Source organism: Fistularia commersonii, chromosome 8 (genome assembly GCF_037954325.1).
Source record: "Fistularia commersonii isolate RoL2024-O1a breed Wild chromosome 8, RoL_Fcom_v1.0, whole genome shotgun sequence".
In the NCBI taxonomy this organism is placed as follows: Eukaryota; Metazoa; Chordata; class Actinopteri; order Syngnathiformes; family Fistulariidae; genus Fistularia; species Fistularia commersonii.
Window position 1 is genome coordinate 188,201 of NC_141291.1, and position 15,999 is coordinate 204,199.

Here is a 15,999-nt window from a genome sequence, read left to right on the forward strand (position 1 = left end):
CAGCAGCCTCTGCTAACCAGCTCAGCACCTGAACGCACACTCACACACACATTCTGTCTCACACACATTCTGTCACACACTCCCCGTCCGTGTCTCTCACACACACATTCTGTCACACACTCCCCGTCCATGTCTCACACACACATTCTGTCGGTGGCTGGCCACTGACCCCTCTGGCCGGTGCTGCTGGGGTTCGATGTCTTTCGATCGTTAACGGAGAAGGTGAGATGGAGGTTAACGGAGGTGAGATGGAGGTTAACGGAGGTGAGATGGAGGTTAACGGAGAAGGTGAGATGGAGGTTAACGGAGAAGGTGAGATGGAGGTTAACGGAGAAGGTGAGACATGTTGAGGCCGGAGCTCCTTGTACAGTGACTTTATTACAAATATGTACAGACAAAGCTATTTACATTCACATTGTTTCTTCTGGAGGTCCCGTCCCCGGACCATGTGGTCTCTCAGGCGGGTTCAACACAGGAGCCAGAGGTCAAAGGTCAGATGGAACTCGGGCCTCGGGGTCCCGGACCAAACATCTCCCATCCTCTCAGACGAAGAGGTGGAAACGGCGGATGATGGACTCCAGGAGGGAAGAAGAGACCTCCATGAACGTCTGACGTTCAAACCCACACCTGGAGCTTCACCGGGTCAAAGCTTCTGTGAGAGCCAGGTCCACACTTTGGAAGGCTTTGGTGAAGACCAGCCTGGAGGACACCTGGAACGCTGCTGTGATGTGTAGAAACCAGACCACCGCTGTCCCTTCTAACGTTTCAGAGGAACTGGATTGGGGGGGCCTTCCACCCACGCAAACATCTGAGACCTTCACTCTGTCCTCAGGTGAACCCCTTGGACCTCTCTTTGGGGCAGAACCATTTCTGTGAGCAGACAGACGAGGACAGGTGGAGATAGGTGAAGACAGGTGAAGACAGGTGGAGACAGAAGCCTCGTGTGGCACCAGCGTGAGAAGAGTAGGAGCTTCATGAGCAGAGCTGGAGTGGAATAGAAGATCCACTGAAACGGGTCAGCTGAAGGTCCTCCTCGGTCGTCCTCTTGTGACCCCTCAGTAAACCAGGGAGGGGCTGAGAAGGTCGGTCGCTCTGCAGAGGAGCGGCTGCAGCTTCCAGTTCTGACCAAAACTCCGGGTCCTGTTTGGGACGTCAGATGTTTGAAGGTGGGACCAGAGGAACGACTCTCGAAGGGAGGAGATGTTCTGCGGTGGAGAACCCTGGAGGCACCAAGCCGGAGGAGGCCGTCGGAGATTCTCCTCATTTCTTCTCGTTTTCTGAAGCGGCAACTTTATTTGTACCTTCACGAGATGTTAGTGGAGCTGAACACCCATCATTCATGGACCTACAGCATGGTGGCTTCTGCAGCCATCATCTCACACACACACACACACTCTCTTTCTCTCTCTCTCTCTCTCCCACACACGCACACACACACACACACACTCTCTCCTTTTCTCTCTCTCTCTCACACACACACACACACTCTCTCCTTTTCTCTCTCTCTCTCACACACACACACACAAACACACTCTTTCTCTCTGACACACACGCTCTCTCACACACACACACACACACACTCTCTTTCTCTCTCTCTCTCTCACACACACACACACACACACACACTCTCTTTCTCTCTCTCTCTGACACACACACTCTCTCTCTCACACACACACGCACCCCCCCCCACACACACACACACACACACACGGCCCTTCTCTTCTCTTGCACCCCCAGAGCCAGTGTAATGAGATGTTTGTTTTTGAGGACCAAACTCCTGGGTGCTCCTCAGGGATCTCCTCCTCGTCCTCCTCCTCCTCCTCCTCCTCCTCAGGAGCTCTGGGGTCTGGAGGCAGCGTCGCCATGGCGACCACACGAGCCGGCCCGTCACGGTCGGTCGTCCGCTAGCTGATGAGAAAGGCGCCGAAGAAGCTGCTCTTCTCGTCCATGTCCACGGCGGAGGCGTTGGTCACGGTGACGAAGAGCCGGTCCCCGCTGGAGAGCGGGAACAGCCCCCCCTGGTGGGCCGAGTGCAGGGAGAACTGGGAGCCGCGGGACCAGCAGGAGGTCCGGCTGGTCTTCATCAGGAGGATGGGAACCGGATAGGAGCTCACCTGGTTCAGAGGAGGACAGGAGAAGGATGAGACACGTTTGAGGACAGGAGGACTCGGCGGCTTCGGGTCGGGGTCACGGTTTGTCTGACGTCTCCGTAAAACCCGGGTTCTCCTGCAGAGACAAAAGGGTTCCTTCAAGTTCCTCTAAAGACGTTCAGGGAACACGCCTGGTCTTCTGCACTGGTGAAGATCCAATGGTGTCAAACGTTCCCCACCGGGGAGGTCTTCTGTGGAGCCTGAGGCCTCTTCGGGAACGTCCAGAAGATATTTTGGGAACGTGCCGAGTCCCCCCGGGAATTAAGGGGTGCTGCCACCCGATCCTGGAGGAGCCACTTCCAGACCCGCAGACTAGAATGTCGCGCTGAGGTCCTGGACCTGGGAGGAACTCTCCTGCAGCTGTGAGGCACTCAGAGAGCTCAGAACAAAAAGGGGAAGTTGTAAACAGGAACGTTCCTGGAAGCCCGACGGGCACTTCCTGAACGGAAGGTCTGAACCCACCCTGAGACCAAACCACGTCCACCTTGGGACCTTTGGAGAGGGCAGGAACGTTCCTCGACCTGAGGGAACCCGTGGAGAGCGTGGCCTGTAGCAGGTGTGGTATTGTAGCGAGCCTCTGGAGAATCCCGAGCAGAAGGTCTCCTCGGACGCGATCCTTCAGGCTGGCTGCATCACACTCCGCTTTGTGGTCCAAACACTATTTGGGTTTGGATGATGTGACGCAACCAGGTCTTCATCTGGACCAGTGTCGGGCCACCTGGTGATCCTGGATCAGGATGAGGTTCTCCAGGAAACGTGGCTGCACTCCAGCCCAAATCCCAGGTTCAGGGCTCTGGTTCGAGGCGGACGATCTTGGGGCTCCTCGGGTCCGGCCGACGAGCTCCCGTGACGACGGTCTTTAGAAGTCTTCTGGATCTCCACAGGGGGAGATGTTTTGGTGTCTTCTTACCGTCTTCTGTCGTTATCTGAGGGTCTACCTTCGGTTTCATCGAGGTCACGTGACCGTCCGCCTCCGGGACGGCTTCGCCCCGTCAGCTCTCGGAAACGGGACGGCATCGGGCCTCAAACGTCTGCGGATGGGCCCACCTTCTTGTAGATGTACTGCAGCAGGGGTCTTCCTCGGTCCTCGGCCTCCTCGCTGCCCTCTCCGTCCGCCTCCAGGGCGTGGGTGTGTCTGAAGTAGGTCTGGGCGTAGACGTAGTAGAGCCCTGGACGAGGAACCACCAGCTCTCCGTCCACCAGCTGCACGTCCTGCAGGAACGCCAGGCCCTTCTGGCCCTCCCACCAGGAGATCTTCTGGCCCTGAACTCGCCGTCCTGCTGAGGCTGGAGCTGAGGGAGACACACACACACACACACACACACACACACACACACACACACACACACATATATGGTCTGCACACATATTTCTATAGTCTAAGTCTCTCTATATATACATATATATGAAGAAACGAGTCTCATAAACTGGTCTAGACCTTCTAGTCGGTCCACGGGTGAGCGGTCGACGTTTGTGAAGGATCTCACCTCCGCCTTCTCGTTCCAGCCTCGGCACGAAGCTCCCGGTGACGTGGGCGGCCACCTTGGGCCGAGGAGAAGCTCGGTCCTCCATCACCAGCGAGGGCAGGACCCGGGACACCTCATCTGGAGGAGGAGCGGGAGGAGGAACTGAGCAAGGAGCTCAAGGAGCCGGCAGGAGAAGAAAGGACTTAGACCTTAGAGTTCTGACCTCTGACCGCGGTGGAGATCTGCCTCTGGTACCTCTGGGACAGGGACTGCGAAGGACAGGAGAGACACGGTTCAGAGGGCTCTGCTCAGGACCTTCATCTATGGCTCACACTCGCTTCTTCATAACATTCGCGGTGTAATCGGAGCCGGTGAGGAGGAGAAGGTTCTCCTGCTCAGAACCTTCTAGGGCATTTCAACCCCCATCATTAACTCTGAGTTCATTCAAACATTATTACTGGAAGCAGTGAAGAGGAGGAGGAGCAGAAGGTGGAGGAGGAGCAAGAGGGAGGGAGGGGGGGGGGTCTCTGCAGCAGCTCTGGACCATGATTACTGATGATGAGGGAGACATGGTGGAACCCTCCAGAGAAACATCCGTCACATCCATGACGTCCACCATGTCACCCAGATGTTTGTCTAAATGTTAGCTGGTTCCTCCGACCCCCCCAGGTGGAACCTGGTTCAACAACCTTCTGCTGAAAGGTTCTGACAATGAGGGGGGGGGCAGAGCAGACTGGAGCCTCCAGGACAGAAGATCCAAAGTCTGTGGAGGAACATGTCTCAGGAGGTTCCTCTTCTGGAAGGAACTCAATCCAACAGAGGAGATACAGTTACACTGTGTGTGTGTGTGTGTGTGTGTGTGTGTGTGTGTGTGTGAAAGCAGGCAGGTGAACACATTCCTGCTGCAGATCTCCTGGCGTCTCCATGAAGCAGCCCTTTGTGGTCCCTTCCTGAGCCTGGAGCCTGATAAGACCCCCCCCCCAGTGTGTGTGTGTGTGTGTGTGTGTGTGTGTGTGTGTGTGTGTGTGTGTGTGTGTGTGTGTGTACAGAAGAGTGAGTTGTGTGTGTGTGTGCGTGTGTGTGTGTGTGTGTGTCTCTCCATCAGGTACCTTCTGGATGAGCAGGTGGAGCTGCTGTGTGACCTGCCAGCAGGGATCTCCTCGCACCGGCGTGATGCTCTGCAGGTCGGCGCCCGTCAGGCAGGAGACGCTGCTCCTGGCAAAGGTCTCCTTCATCTGGGGGTCACACGGGGGATCTCATGAGGAACCGCAGGGTTCACACACAGCGGACTGTCAGCCAGCCTGGCGACAACACCGATCGATGCACACACACACACACACATATATATACATAAACACACACATGACGCACTACACATCCACATACATACACTCACTAATGCATACAGACAAATACACAAACACACATACAGACAGACAGACAGACAGACAGACAGACACACACACACACACACACACACACACGCGCACACGCGCGATAGAATAGAACGGCCTTTATCCTTCAGAGGTGAACGTTTTCATCTGCTCCTGCATGTTATTGTGGTGCTCGTTTCATGAACACACACACACACACACACACATTTGGCAAGAAGATTTCATTTGCACAGAGAGGTTGGAGGTGGAGGTCCTGCTCCATGAGGAGATGAAGCTGAGGAGGAGGAGGTGGAGGTCCTGCTCCATGAGAAGGAGATGAAGCTGAGGAGGAGGAGGAGATCTGGACAGGTGGGACGACTTGAAGGAGGAGAAAGGTGAAAGGTCAAAGCCCGGTGCCGGATCCACCGGGCCTCACACGCGCACGCGCTCCCCGGGACCCGCTCTGGATCCGCGCCCGGTAACCGGAGGCGAGGCTTCGACGCGCACTCGCATGCACGGGCGAGCTGCGGCGCGTCCCGGTACCCGGATGTCCGCCGCCACTTCCTGGTCCTACTTTCTGCGAAGTTCTGGCGCGTACGGCGCCGAGCCGCGGACTCCCGTGACACCCGGGACACCGGGACCCCCGCGGGCCGAACCCCGATCCCCCGACCGCGCGCTCCTCCGGTTCTGCTCACCGAGTTGAGGGTGGCGGCGAAGTGCAGCACGGTGATGGTCACCACGACCGTCTGCAGGAGAACCGCGACCAGCAGCAGCACCCCGAGCTTCGGACCCGAGCCCGACATCGCGGCAGCCCGCCGTCCGGTACCGGACCAGCCGCCACGACCACCACGGCGAGAACAATGGCTGCGGGCGGACTCGTCCGCTTCTACCCTTCCCGTCCCCCTGCGCGGGGGAGGAGGAGGAGACAAGGAGACCAGGAGGGAGGAGACCAGGAGACCAGGAGGGAGGAGACAAGGAGACCAGGAGGGAGGAGACAAGGAGACCAGGAGGGAGGAGACAAGGAGACCAGGAGGGAGGAGACAAGGAGACCAGGAGGGAGGAGACAAGGAGACCAGGAGACAAGGAGACCAGGAGACCAGGAGACCAGGAGGGAGGAGACAAGGAGACCAGGAGACCAGGAGACGAGCTGGGTGAAGGAGGGATCAGGCTGCTGGTTCCTCTCAGTCGCTGCTGCAGCTCGTTGTTTCTCCTCTCAACTAAAACACTGGTCCTTCTGGAGGTCCTCCTTCCCTTCGCCACCTCACGGACAGTGAGTCGGTGTGAAGGAGGCCTGTGGATCACGCCGTGAGCGGTGGACGTCCTGGCTCATGGCAGAGCGAGATGCTTGGCAGAGAAGGGAAGAGGACCCAGATGGGACTGGAGCTCCTCCAGAGGGCCGCCAAGGTAGAGACCAACCGTGGGGCAGAAGATCCCCTCATCCTGGGTTGCGTCGCGTCATCACGCGTACGGACAACTTTTCTTCTTCTTCTTGCTTGTTCGGTACGGCTTCGGTCTCCTCCTGGTGCCACCAGACCCACCACACCAACCGGTGGGATCCAACTGCTCTCCATCTCTGGGGTTCCACTTCTGAAGCCACATGAACGTCCGGCCTCAGAGGGACGGATCCGACGGATCGATCGGCCGATCAGAGACGGCCGATCGATCAGACCCAGCACCAATCAGATTACACCTAGAGGCAATCGAGCCACAACCTGTCGGATTAGATCACCAGCCAATCAGAGCAGTCCTGTGTGTGTGTGTGTGTGTGTGTGTGTGTGTGTGTGTGTGTATACATACCTATATACATATTGATTTTTTTATGTATTCATAACATATATCTTAATATATCTTAATATATAGTTCCATGTTATATATCCCTATTTGTTATAGTGTGTGTGTGTGTGTGTGTGTGTGTGTGTATGAAGTGTGAGGAGACAGTGTTGAGACCGGCGGTGCACTTTGGTTTGGACCAGAGGTCGGCGACCCGCGGCTCCTTCATCTTTACACTGCGGCTCCGAGCGGCTTGGGAAAATAAATTATAAATATTTAATGGAAGTGTATTTCATTTGTGTTAATTCCCTTTTTTAACTTTTAGTTCTAAGTTGGAAGATTATTGGGATCTTAAAATATTAAATAAAATTATATTCATTATTTTTCGCCGGTCAAAATAACGTCACACTGGCGGAAGCCGGTATACCCGCCAGCCGGTAAAGTCCTGATTTGCAGATGTTGTGCGCAGAAGTTCAGGAGCAGAAGTCCCATAAACCAGGTAAAATAAATATTTATGAAGATATTTTGCAAATATTTATTTTTTATTGTTTACTGACACAGTGATTTTTTCCCGATTTATTTTTAAAATTCAGGCCAAGGCTTCGCTACACGCTCTGAAAGCCCAAGGCTCAAAATGAGTTCATTACATAAATAAAATTTAATTTTCTCCGTAATACTTTGTGAATTTCAGAAGCAACTCACTACACACTTGTTTATACAAAGTGTAAAGGTAATAAAAAGCCATATATACAGTGGTACCTTTATCTTAGACGTCAAAAAGAAATTGCGGCTCCCGGTGTTTTCTTTTCCAAGGAAACCGGGTCCAAATGGCTCTTTGGGTGTTACGGGTTGGCGACCCCTGGTTTGGAGAGCCTGGCATTGAGGAGAAGACAGGAGGCAGAGCTGGAGGTCACAGAGATGAAGATGTGGAGGTTCTCTTTGGGAGTCAGGAGGATGGAGAGGACCAGGACTGAGTCCATTGGAGGGACGGCACACAGTAGATGTTCTGGAGAGAAGGTCAGAGAGGCCAGACTGAGGACGGAGGAGGGAGAAGGAATAGATTGGTAGAAGGATGCTGGGGTCGGAGCCTGCAGGCAGGAGGTCTAGAGGAAGACCAAGGAGAAGATTGATGGATGCAGTGGAAGAGGACGTGAAGGCGCCTGGTGTGAGAGACGAAGATACAGAGGACAGGGTTGGATGGAGGAGGTGGATTAGCTGTGGAGACTCCTGGAGGGGCAGCCGGGAGGAAGAAAGGAAGCAGAAGACGATACATATCCATTCTTGCTAAGCATGAAGCCGTACTCTGATTGGCTGCAGACATGATCGTGCTCTCAGATTGGTTCTAGTCGTGGTCCTGCATTTTGATCGGTTCTCAGTGTCCTTCGGCTGTGTGTGTGCGTTAGCGCGCCGCTGGGCCCGGACCGGTCCCCGTTGGCCCCGCTCTGCTTTGCGTCTGCGGCCCCTTCAGGCCCCCTGCAAGCCCCGCAGACCCCCAACAGGACCCCCCTAAGGCCCCCCAACAGGAACCCAACAGGGCCCCCAAAAGGCCCCCCAACAGGAACCCAACAGGACCCCCGCAGACCCCCAACAGGCCCCCCGCAGGCCCCGCAGGCCCTGCAGGCGCATGAAACCTAAGTGCCGAACGTCTCGGGGGGGGTAGGAGGGGCAGTCGGACGGGGGGCGTGGGGGGGCGTGGGGGGGCGGCGGAGCCAGATTGAGGCCAGATGTTGCAGATACGGGACGGAGCCAACAGGATCCATTTATAGGCCCGTCCCGCCTCAGCGTGGGGCTGATAATAGGACAGGGCCGGCGGTGGGCTCCGCTGCAGAGATCAGGGGAAACATTGCTGGGCCGCCTCGCAGCGGCTCAGGAAAATACCACGTTCCATCTGTGCTGACGTGTTGTTCGCCGGTCGCCATGGAGACCTGGTACTTTTTATTTCCCAAGAACGGCAACGAAGGACGGGAAGGAAAAAGGAGCTCCGGACTTTCAAGTGCAAAGGTCGTCGGTACGAAGCGGCGCCGGCGTCCGAAGGGCCCGTCGTAACCCCAGCGGTCCCCTCAGGTACTGAACATCACCGGATACACCAGATGGGAGCGTGGATGATCTGAACCAGAAGAAGAGCACGGAGGAGACTGAGGAGAAAAAGAGTTTCTGAGAAGATATCACAAAAAGTAGAGAAGGTTTTTTCACAAAAACCTAAAACGTAAATGAAATAAAACTAACTTGGATGAAAGCAGGCAAAAAGAATAGAATATATATATATATATATATATATATATATAAACACTATAAAATAAAGTATAGTGAAAAAAATGAAAAAATTTTGTTCATTAAAAAATGAACAAAATGAACAAAAATGTTTAAAAAAAATGATGGGATTTCATTACATTAAGCAAAAGAGAATAAAAGAAATGTGAAATAAAATGAATAAAGGTATAAATAAAAGCAAACAATGTATTTAACAAAAGAAATAAGCAAAATAAAAACCATAACCTCTCCACAAAACAAACAAATAAGTGACTAAATAATGGAAATAAAATGTAAATAAATAATGAAATGACTTGTTTTGATTCCAGGACATCCGATGCTCTAAGAAAGATGTGAAAATGAAGGTCAAGCTAAGAATATATTGCAGTGAATCTCAGATGAGAAAGGTTTCATGGAGGGTTATTATCACGGTAAAACCGAACGTCCCCGGTCGAGCCCCGCGACTTGCATGGAAACATCGAGCGCTGACGTTCAGACCGACCGGAGGACGTTTCAGGCCGACGGATGTTCGGGCGGAAAACCAATCGGGCCGGTTAGAAAGCCGGCCGGCTTCTTCACATGACAAGATACTCTTCCAGAGGCCAAAGCGCTGGCGAGCGGTCGCTCCCGATCAGGCCGCCTCCGCGCCTTCAAGGCACGAACGTTACTTCCGCTCTTTCCTCGACTCTGTTGGAAAAACAAAACGCAAAAGGAATTTTCCACAAATCGGGGGGGGGGGGGGGGGCTGTTAGCTGTAATTGAATATCTTTCACCTTTGATTTCATTTCTGAAAATGGCGTCCCAGCTTGACAATCACCACCATATGTGACCCCCTGCTGCCCCACACCCCACACCCACTCCACCACCCCACACCCACTCCAGCACTCCACACCCACTCCAGCACCCCACACCCACTCCAGCACCCCACACCCACTCCACCAAACCTGCTCTTCAAATCCACCAAAGCCAAAAAAAACAAGTCCGAGGCTCAAAATAAATCTTGACAGCGCTCGTAACACACACACACACTCACACACACCCACACAAGCACGCACACGCACACACATAGACACACACACGCAGACACTCCCATACACACACAGAGACACGCACGCACGCGCACACACCACACACAGACACTCCCACACATGCACACACACACACACACACATACACACACACACGCAGACACTCCCACGCATTTGTACACACACACACACACAGACACACACAAATCGAGGGTATTTGTCCTGTTACAGACGAGCGCTGACCGTCCGTCTCCCCCGCAGAGTTTTACCCGCCTCGGCCCCCCGCGGGTCCGAGCCTCTTTCGTCCCAGAGCAGCCGCTGCTCCACATTCATGCTCCTCCTCCTCCTCTTCCTCCTCTTCTTCTTCCTCCTCTTCTTCTTCCTCCTGAGGGACTCGCGGTGACGGCCATCTTGTTTCCGTGTCTTTGCAGGTGTCGTCAGGTTTCCCTGTTGCTCGGGCGCCACCGGTCCTTGTTCCCGTGTCTTGCAGAGCCGAGGGAGGGCGCGGCGTCCAGCTTCACCTGCTGAGCTTCCAAAGACCAGAGGCCTCCTGGAGGATTCACAGCACCGCAGCTCAGGAGAAACGGGGGTTTAGCGGCTGCTGCCGGACACCGAACAACAACAGGGGGATAAAAGCGGCGGTTCTGCTCCGTGTCTCCGTGTTCTGATCATCTGATCCATAATCAATACCGGACTCATGTTGCTAACACTCACACAGCAGTGGCTAGCTGCCAGTACATGTGGTGTGTGGCGCCTATGCTAGTCCAGAAGACCTTCTCTCTCTGCTTTGTCTTGTCGAAGGTCAATGGAACAATGATCTATCAAATGTCCCCCCACACACACACGCACACACACACACACACACACACACACACACACACACTAACACACACACACACACGGAGCAGAAGGTCCCTGCTTGGATTCCCACAGGAGGCCTTTCTGGGTGGGTTCTCCAGGTTCCTCCCAAACACATGCAGGAGGTTCAGGACGTCCTACATTGTCCAGATGTGGATGAGAGGGTGAAAGGCTGGAGGTCTCTGTGTGAGCCCAACTCGCTCCGCCGTTACCATGGCGATGGCTTGGCTCGCCACAGGAACCGGGTCACCGTCCAAGAGGTCAGGAGGACGACGACCTTCTCCGGGCTCCACACCGGGAGGCTCACAGAACCTTCTAGAGGCAGCATACACATACACACCAACACACACACACACACACACACACACATATAAATATACATGTGTAATAAATATATATATGTGTGTGTGTGTGTGTGTGTGTGTGTGTGTGTGTGTGTGTGTGTGTGTGTGTGTGTGTGTGTGTGTGCGTTTGGGGCTGGTCCAGCTCTGCTTTGTTTCTAGAATTCTTTTAACAAGGTGTCATTCACCGGGGAGCCAGCGTCAGTCTGGGTGTGTGTGGACTGCCTGGCGGTGTTTGCGGAGAGAACATGGAGGCAAACATCTAGAATCCACCAGAAGGTTCCTGCCAGAGGAAAACGCCCTCCGGACCGGCACGCACTTTATCTGTCCGGCAGAAAGAATGGACAATATCACAATATCTGGCTCCGGCACGCACGAACACACCTCGGGAAGGGAGAGGCGGGCCGGCCGCGCCGGCCAATGGGCACGCCGGAAGCGAAGGGGCCGACCAATGAGCACACGGGAAACTTTTGGGGACTTTCCAAACTTCTCTGTGTTTTGTTTTGGGCTTCGCTCGCTTTTGTCAAATGTTTCTACCCGTATTCTTTGGTGTCGGGTTTGCTGTGTCGGTCCGAGGGAGCCCACACGTGTGTGTGTGTGTGTGTGTGTGTGTGTGTGTGTGTGTGTGGCTGCTCACTGCTTCATTTCACTTCAGGAATCAAGAGTTCAGAGAGAAGCAGGCCGTCTCTCTGCTGAGAGAGAAACCCCCTCCGGTCAGATACAATTACCAACAAGTGTGTGTGTGTGTGTGTGTGTGTGTGTGTGTGTGTGTGTGTGTGTCTTCATATGCTAAGCGTTTACATGTGAGTGTGGGTCTTTTTGTCCTGGTTCTCAGCCGTCACTGAGGACCAGGACGTGTGTGTGCAGCAGCGACACGCAGCTCCAATCATCTCAGGAGGCCTCCAGGCCCGTCTGAGCGGCGTGCTCGGGGCTCTGCGTGCTCGTGGCACGCAGACCGTGGATTCGGCGTCAAGCGCCCGAAGCGGTTGGGCTTCCGCTGAGATGATGGGCATCAGAGTGTCCGTGAAGCTCTTGACTGTTTCGAAAGATTCGGAGGACCGGTTGTGTTTGAGGGAAACAACTGCAGAACAAATGCTAACACTAGCATGCTAGCCGCCAGCGTCGGCTCGCTGTTGTCCTTGTGGCCACCGCCGAGACCCAGGGGAGCCTTCCAGGGTAGAAGGCTTACTCTGCTGATGTTTGTGCTTCTGTCGTGGAAAACATCCAGAATGGCGTTCGGCATGAGCCTCGCCGCGCTCCCGTGGGTCCTGAGTCCCGGCCTCGGAGGCCAGCGGCTGGGACGGCGGGACCCGTGGAGACCGCTTTACGTGCCGCGTCTATATTTAGTCCTGAACGGGAATCTTCTGAAGCGAGCGGTTAGCGATGACCTCAGCGCGCCGCCGCTCCGGAGCTACAGCTCGGCGCCGCTGCCAGCTTTAGAAATAGGACGCCTCGCCGGTCCGTGAGATGCCGGATTCAGCTCCGAGTCCGGGCCTCCGGCCCGAGACCAGGGAGCCAAGCCGCTCTCCCTCGTGTCCGTTGGCGCTTTGAAAACATGGCCGCCCACACAGCGACAGCCGGGATTGGCCGGCAGCCTTCACACACACCTCTGGGGAATGAAGATACTATCAACGAGAAGAAATGAATCATAAAATAATTTGAAAGACAAGCATCACACACTCATAAACACCATGGAGCAAAAACACTGGGACAATTGAGTAATCCATTCACTCATTACTAATCCCTGCTGAGATTGGGCAAGAGGCAGGGACCACACCCGTCCCAACCTGTGATCCAGAACACCAGTGTGTGTGTGTGTGTGTGTGTGTGTGTGACTCCAGAGAGTTTGGAGTCTCACGAAACCAGATGAACACCAAACAGTCCACATTCTTTGTGTTTGTGTGTGTGTGTGTGTGTGTGTGTGTGTGTGTGTGTGTGTCAGGAAGCAGTGAGCGCTGTGACCTCTGGCTGCAGCGATAACGCTCCCAGCAGAATTCCCGGCTTCCTTTCACAGTCCCGCTCTTTGTTTTCCTTGGAGAAGATCATCTGGGGAGGAGGCCGGAGCTCCACGGGGTCCCACGCGTCCAGGAGCTCCGAGGTCTCCTCTCGGCCTCCGTCTCCTGCTCCGGTGGCTCGCCGCCACCCCATGTTTACTTTCGATCCACGGTGAATCCGCCAGAAGCCATGTTTGCCCCCTCTCCCTACTGGGCGTCTGCAGGGGCGGCTCCACCTGAAACGGGGCCCGAGGGCATCCATCCGGCTGGGCCCCCCGACCCCCCCTCTTCTCCATCTTCTCCCATGAAGTACAGACGGGGTGCCGGTGCCGCCGGACGCAGGGCTTTTCCTCTCCATAGAGGAATGGAATGGAAAAGCCCTCTACTACTCCCTCTACTTTCCCAGTGTGTCTGGTGCATCTACGCAGCCTCTTTTGGAGGGCACGAGGTGCACGTGTGATGCATGTCTGTGTGCACCAGCACACGTACTTGCACACCATCATCACCAAACGCCACGGTTTCCACTCCTGGTCCAGATCCGGTCCGGATCCCCCCCCACAGATTGCATGAACCTCAGAAGACGGAAATGTGACCCAGGTGAGGAGCGATGAAGGTCTTTGAGCAGATCCCAGAATCCAATGTGGCTGCGGGAGCCGAGTAGAACCGGTCGGGTCCAGCTGCTCCTCGTCCGCCTCAGATCCTTCACTGGAAATGTGCAGAGCCGGGACCGGCCGCGGCGGGCGCTCGGGTCGGCCGGGACGCCGGAGGGAAAGCAGGGTCTCATTGGTCCTCCTGCTCAGCGGTCCGGTTCTCCAGGGTTTGGTCAGGAATGGCCTACTCAGGCCAGGAAGGAACGCTGAGGAGCAACAGCCGGCTGCCCGTTGCCAGATTGGGCGGAACCAACTTTGTTACCAGATTGGGGGGTGTGGGGGGGTGTGGGGGTCCTGGAGCGGGTTCCCACCCACAATCCTGTGCAGGGCCGGGTCCTCAGTTTGGACCGTGAAGTCCGCTCTCGTAGCTTCACGCTAACCCTGCTTCCCGGAGGCCCCTCTCCCGGACCGGACCGGGTCGGGTCGGGTTAAGATGACGGAATGGTGTCGATCGGCCCGGGTTGCGGCTCGACTTCCTCAGACCCAAGAAGGTTCCGATTCTAAGGCGCCTCTGAAAAGCTGTGTGTGCCTTCTCCGCCTCCGGCCTGTTCAGCCGGGTCACGTGACCGTCCCGTGGCTGCGCGCCGTCACGCAAGCTGTCTACGCGTGTTCGGACATGACGGAGAAGAACGGCGCGGAGGGGCGGAGCCTCAGCGGACTCCGGGGTCCAGGAGCCACGCCAGGATGAACTCTTGTACCTTCGGCCGGCAGATGGGAGGCAGAAGGCACCTTCTGCGGCTCCCGCGGCGTCTCACAGGAACCTCCTCAGATACCAAACACACACACTCAGCCACGCCGCCCCACGCTTTCCTGTTGAACCTGTTTAATTTCAAAACACCAAAGGAAAGCAAGATGTTTCACATCAATGTAGAAAATCCTCTGCTCTTCAGCACGGCGTCCAAACTCCAAACCCGGGATTAGGATGGTGATGGAGTGTAAATCAATCGCAGGAAACCATTAACTTTCATGACAGACATAAAAGCTAGAAGAAAATAACAAGCACAAGATGTACGTGTAGAAGAATCACGTCCCTGGACGGGCGCTCCTGGGTCTCCCAGCGCTCTGGCGCTCCGGCGCCCCCTGCTGACGCACATCAGCAGGGACGGCCTGCCTTCCACACCTCGGACCAGAACAACACCTCACCCTCCGTCAGACGATGGCCTCACGTCCCCGGATGAAGACACGTTCCCGGAGCGGCGGACGCCTCCTGGACGGGACCTGGCGGTGGAGAAAGAAGGATCCAAGAAGACCACATGGCCCTCTGGAGACCTGCTCCAGATGAGTCACACATCTGGACAGCCTCTCCGGAGAGGAAGCTCCAGGACCCGCGTCTGGATCCACCGCCAGAGCAAGGACGTGAGATGGAGCTGTCAGAGGGACCCCTCACACACACACACACACACACACACACACTTTTAGAGTGTTTGTCAAACATCTGTCATCCACCTGAACCTCGTCTCCTGGGCCGGGGCGGCCGGTCCGAGCCAAGGCTGACGTTCTTCATATATTTGTTATATATACGCAAGTTTAACAAAACCCCTGTAGTTCACTCACCATCTGGAGAACTTTCCTTCACAGACCTGCAGGCTTCATGATCCTGAAGGCTTCATGATCCTGGAGGCTTCATGATCCTGAAGGCTTCATGGTCCTGAAAACTTCATGGTCCTGAAGGCTTCATGGTCCCTGAGCATCCAGGCCAGCCCTCTTTACCTCTTTACTGGCGTTGCTGAACCGGGTTGAGGTCGTCTCCTGGGTGATGAACACTTGAAGGTGGATCTCTTCTCCTGCTGGTGCCTGGTTCTGATGAATGTGACGTCATCAACCTCCATGATGACATAATCCTTTGGGATCTCCAGGGATTTAGAAACATTAGTATTGAATACACACACACACACACACACACACACACACACACACACACACACACCCTCCTGACTGGACTTGGTGAGATAAGTACACTTCACATTATGTGTGTGTGAGTTACTGTGACAGTGATGACAGTGGACCTCCTGAGACATCTGCTTCACAGTGCAGTGATAAGAATAGTACTTTTATTACTATAGTAAACTTTATTTTTTTATATCATGATTGTAATTAATTTTAATTCAAAATACAACCA

At 54.8% G+C, this 15,999-nt stretch overlaps 1 protein-coding gene across 1 annotated transcript; it reads right to left on the minus strand.

Annotated features, from left to right (window-relative positions):
- Positions 1-359: 359 nt before the first annotated feature.
- On the minus strand, positions 360-6,028 carry tnfsf10 (TNF superfamily member 10). Its single transcript, XM_086150443.1, has 6 exons — positions 5,685-6,028; positions 4,726-4,851; positions 3,840-3,885; positions 3,638-3,754; positions 3,198-3,442; positions 360-2,114 (listed from the first exon to the last, which is right to left on the minus strand). The coding sequence occupies exons 1-6, from the start codon at positions 5,790-5,792 to the stop codon at positions 1,905-1,907; spliced, it is 852 nt and encodes a 283-aa protein (XP_086006569.1). The 5' UTR covers positions 5,793-6,028; the 3' UTR covers positions 360-1,904.
- Between the last annotated feature and the right edge of the window lie 9,971 nt (positions 6,029-15,999).

Excerpts from the sequence above, each read along its gene's own strand:
- tnfsf10 (XM_086150443.1), bottom strand. The coding sequence starts at position 5,792 with ATGTCGGGCTCGGGTCCGAAGCTCGGGGTGCTGCTGCTGGTCGCGGTT. Across the intron at positions 4,852-5,684 it reads TCGCCGCCACCCTCAACTCG|ATGAAGGAGACCTTTGCCAG; the intron begins GTGAGCAGAACC and ends TGTGACCCCCAG. Across the intron at positions 3,443-3,637 it reads GCTGGAACGAGAAGGCGGAG|CTCCAGCCTCAGCAGGACGG; the intron begins GTGAGATCCTTC and ends TGTCTCCCTCAG.